Genomic DNA, 4,766 nt, shown 5'->3' on the forward strand with positions numbered 1-4,766 from the left:
AGCTCCTAACACAGAGTCCCTCTCCAGCTCCTTGTAGGCTCTTCAGAGAGTGAAAGGTTGCTCTGAGGTCTCCACACAACCTTCTCTTCTCCAGGCTGAACAGCCCCAACTCCCTCAGCCTGTCCTCACAGGGGAGATGCTCCAGTCCTCTTAGCAACTTGGTGGCCTTTAAACATAATAAAAGTCTTCTAGTACTCCCTCCCTTATTTAAAAGTCATCCCCTACCACTAAACAAACCTATTTTACACTCTAATGATCAAAGCCTTTGTCTTTCCAACATTTTCTTGCCACAATGCACAGTTATCTCAGCCTGGGAAGGTTTTCTACTACTCCATCATGGTTACCAAAAGCACAATCAGCATCACATTGGCACAGAAGAGTTAAAACAACAAGGAGGATTTACAGTGAAACAACACCATATTGTCATCTGCACTCCAATGCAAACACGGGACTGAAAACGAACACCAGCCCCTTTGTTGGCCAGTTCAGTTTATACAGTTGGAAGAAGCAAATTTAAAGGGACCTCTGTATTATTTGACATCCCACCCTGGAACCTCTCCTTGCTAATGCTTGTAAATAAATACACAAACACCTTGAGAGCTGAATATTAGCCACTCTCAGCTGCTAATTGGCACTTATTGTGTGCTGTTATAGGCATAATGAATCTATGTTTCATATGAATCACAAAATGTGCTGACTTAGCACTCAGACTGTCAAAGAGAATTTAACTTTTGTTTACCAGGCTGAGTATTTGCATTTCAGCTGGTAAAAAGGTCAGGGATGCTGCTGACTCAGATTTCACAAAGCAAGCAATCCAAGTATGTCAGATGCTGAATAATTTTTTTTATGCACAGCATATTAATAATTGCCCTCATTTACCTAGTGAGTCTTCCAGTGTTACATAACAGATGATACTCAATCAAGGAGGTGCTGGTGGCAAAAGTAATGTAGATGGATGAAGTTGCTGTGGAAGAACAGACACCTACACCTTGTAAAGATTAGGGTGGGACCTCTGAAAGAGCAACTCAAATTTGCTCCGTAATTGAATCATCTTTCCTCCTGTTTATCTGAATTCTACAGGTGATTTACCAGGATTATTACCTGGTTATATCAGCAGAATAAACAACAGTGCAAGACATCAATGGCTGCTCAGTCATTATCTTCCTCTGTGACAAGGAACACAGTGTAGTTTCTTGTCCTAGATAACTTTACACTTGACCAGGTCTTTGCCTTTCTTGTTGGAGCAGCTGCTTGGTGATAAGTGGGTGACAGAAATCCCTTTTACAATGCTTTACTATCAACTCTGCTATGTAAACCTCTTCTGAGGAACAACACAAGTACTTAAGGAGTGCAAAGTGCCATCACTCAGCTCCTCCCTCTGCACTGCACAAACTGGAGGTGCTTCTCATTCTGTGTTTTCAGGCTGTGCTGCTCATTTGGGATGGAAAACATAGAGCCTTCAAGGTGTGCAAGGCTGAAACCATCTCTAATTTGATGATTCTAATTCACTGCACAGCCAGACTTCACTTGCTGTTCCAGTGTAGGTTGAGGCTTTGAATACTTACAGACATTCAGTCATTTACAACAGAACAGCCATGCAGGAGGCAGAAATGAAATGCTAACTATTACAACAGTGATTAATCACCTCTGCAAACATGACACACCTCCACAGCTCTCTCAGCAGTGTAACAGGGGTTACAGGGAAGTCATGGCACGTGCTCAAAGTCATACACACATCCCAATGTGTTAGTGACACTGTCTGCAGAGAGACAGATCAGTCTGAAGTGGATCAGATTCAGAACTCCTTCCCAAGACTCACCAATGCAGACTTGCCCACACCTCCTGAACCAAGGACCACTAGCTTGTACTCACGCATGGTGTGGCCTGTTCAGATAGCAATGACCTGCAAAACATGAAAAAAACCAAGTTAAAAACACAGATTTATGACACTGTCCCTGATAGCAGCAACACACTCCCTTCACCAAATCCTCCTGAGAGATATAATATCTTTATCAACAGCTATGGGGGTTATTTTTCTACCTGGACACTCGAGTTGAGACACCCACTCCAATTTATGAGACACCCAAAGCTGGATCTGTGAGCCTGGTGGAGTTTGGAGAGGAAGAGGATGAACACACCATGGTACAAACAACACAGCCACATGTGCCCAATCCCAGCTGCACTGGCAGCACAAGCTCTCACTGCTTTCTCAGCATTTTACACCACAAACCAGTGAGTACTGCACAAGAAAATGAGATCAGAAAGAGAGGTTTCTTCTCCCTCCCACCCCCAGCAGGGAAGGATTTAGGTCAGTGTTTTCTCTCTGGAAAAGGTCAGGCCCAATGTGAGGCTGCCAAGGCAGAACCTCCGTGCTCGCCCCAGCGCCGACTCTGCCTTTTTATGGCAATCCTGCAACTCCCTCGGCTCACTACGCAGCCCCAGAAAACTGCTCCTTCTCCTCGAGATTCCCTGACAAATAAGGCAAATGACAAAGCTGGTGATAAACATTTTACACTATGTTTACATTAGAAGCCAAGCTGGGCTGTCCCCAGCTACAGAGCTCGAGCAAACAATGACCTCAGCAGCGAATCTGCCCCTTCCCCTGCAGATAGAGCTTCCTTCCCAAGTAAGGCTTCAGGAACACGAGTGCTGTGAGCCTGGGCAAGCTCCACTTCTCAAAGCATTTCAAACTAACCTTGCCACGGGATTTATGGGCTCTTTCTTTTCCAAAAACCCCTACATATCCCAAGGAGTTTGCCAGAGAAACGTATCACCTTGTCGGCCGCCGTTAACGGTCTGCGAAGAACAGGGGGTTGTATTTTAAGCTTTGCCATGTGGACAAACTCCCTGACAATGTGTGCCTTGAGTTTATATAATCATTAAATCGGGACAGGCTCTTTTCTGGCCTTTCCATTCCCAAGGGAAAGGTGTAAAAGAGAGACAAGAGGGAACCCACGTGCTGCCGCACACCCATCGCTCCTCCGCTGGGACCAGCGGCCGAACACGTCCCTGGAGACCTTCCTCCAACTCCTACTTGAACCCTCCCCCCTCAACCACAGCATGTTTAATAGTCTAAATGTGACACACATACAGGTTTAAACAACAATTCCAAAACCCTGTGTGCAGCTGGAGAGAGACAAACAAATTCTGCGCTCGGTTTAGCACAACTTTAAGCTGATTTTTGAGTCAAAGCAACACAAACCAAGGACTTGCCCGTGCTGAGGCTCTGCAGTCACATAACCACATTGCCCTTCCCTCATCCAAGCCCTAGAAGGGGACTAAAGCTGCAGCTATCAGCACAGCCCATCATTTTAAGCACCTTGAAGCAGTTTTTAATTCAGCTCTTGAAGCCTCTAGGAGCTGCAGTTGCTTAACTTGATGGAAATTGTGAAATCGAGTCAAACTGAAAGGGGTTTTCCAGCATGGTAAATGATGTCTAAAAGCAGAGCAAGCAATGTCTATGCACTGTAGGACATTGACAGTGGTTTTGCCTATAATTATGGGAACTGCAAGCTCTCCTGCTTGAGCATTTCTCTGAGAAGTAACATTCACTTCCTTTCTTTCAAAAATCATCATTTTTGGATGGGAAGGAGAGGGGAATTCCAATTAACAATGATTTCCCCCTTGATAAGCCCTAGAAATGGTGATCTTCTATAAAAATCCATTTTTTTTATACAGCATACATGCAACTTCTTGATCCATTTTGTCCTCATCTTCCTACAGTCAGTTCCACCAAAGCAAACCCAGAAAACAATCAAGCTAAGGGTTAAATTTAGCTGTGAACTCTTTCACTTCTTATTTATAGCAAAAAAAGACTTGTGGGAAAGTTTCAGCTGGAGCAGCACAAGACTAAACTTCTCATTTCTTCTCTACAGTATTTGCTGATTTTTTTTTTCAGGTGCAACAGGAAACCAAGATCCAGAAACGCACGAGCCTCGTTACTGTAAACCCCACGGGCCTTAATGAGCTTGTAGCTCTTTCACAAGTCTGTTAATGTTATCTGTTTATACAACATGAATAGAGTGCTCAAGAAATTACTGTGCTGCATCCCAGCCAACTTTTCACTTGGCAACTGCTGAAGCCCACCTCAATGCAGGCAGACACAGCAGCATTCATCAACATCCAGAGCTCTGTGAGTGGAGTCACACGCTGTGAAGCAACAGCTTCGTTTCCAAACGGAATTAAATGATGGGTGTTAAGTGTTCCTTTCTAGTCAAAAAAAAAAAAAAAAAAAAAAGGTAGGATCGCTAAGGAGTGTAAAAAAAATAACTTCTAGTGCTGCTGTAACTGTTGTGAAATTGGTCTCATTAGTTCTGAGGGCAGAAATAAAGTAAAAGCTGAGTGTGTCTCTTTGATCGTGATCCCTTTTGCCAGATATACAGAGCCACAGCTCCTTTCTCCCAGACACAGAGAGTCACAGCTCCCTTCTTAAAAACACACACAGTCATAGAATCATAAAATCATAGAATCAACTTGGTTGGAAGAGATCTCAAAGATCATCGAGTCCAACCCTACCGTGGTCACTAGCCCATGGCACTAAGTGCCACATCCAGTCTCAGCTTGAAAACCTCCAGGGATGGTGAATCCACCACCTCCCTGGGCAGCACATTCCAATGCCTGAGCACTCTCTCTTTGTAAAAAATCTCTTCCAATATCCAAACTAACCCTCCCCTGGCAGAGCTTGAGTCTGTGCCCTCTTGTCCAGCTGCCCCACTGACTGGTGGGGGTTGGTCTCTCCTGTCACAGCTCCCTTCTCCCAGACACAA

At 44.5% G+C, this 4,766-nt stretch overlaps 1 protein-coding gene across 1 annotated transcript in view; it reads right to left on the reverse strand.

Moving 5' to 3' along the window:
• Positions 1 to 4,766, reverse strand: part of RAP1A (RAP1A, member of RAS oncogene family) — a 19,617-nt gene that overhangs the window by 13,874 nt on the left and 977 nt on the right. The window contains exon 2 of the mRNA XM_009077809.1: positions 1,820 to 1,903. Within this exon, the coding sequence (XP_009076057.1) occupies positions 1,820 to 1,876 (57 nt within the window). The 5' untranslated portion in view covers positions 1,877 to 1,903. The remainder of the gene's footprint in view (positions 1 to 1,819; positions 1,904 to 4,766) is intronic.

This window comes from Acanthisitta chloris, unplaced genomic scaffold (assembly GCF_000695815.1).
Source record: "Acanthisitta chloris isolate BGI_N310 unplaced genomic scaffold, ASM69581v1 scaffold2937, whole genome shotgun sequence".
In the NCBI taxonomy this organism is placed as follows: Eukaryota; Metazoa; Chordata; class Aves; order Passeriformes; family Acanthisittidae; genus Acanthisitta; species Acanthisitta chloris.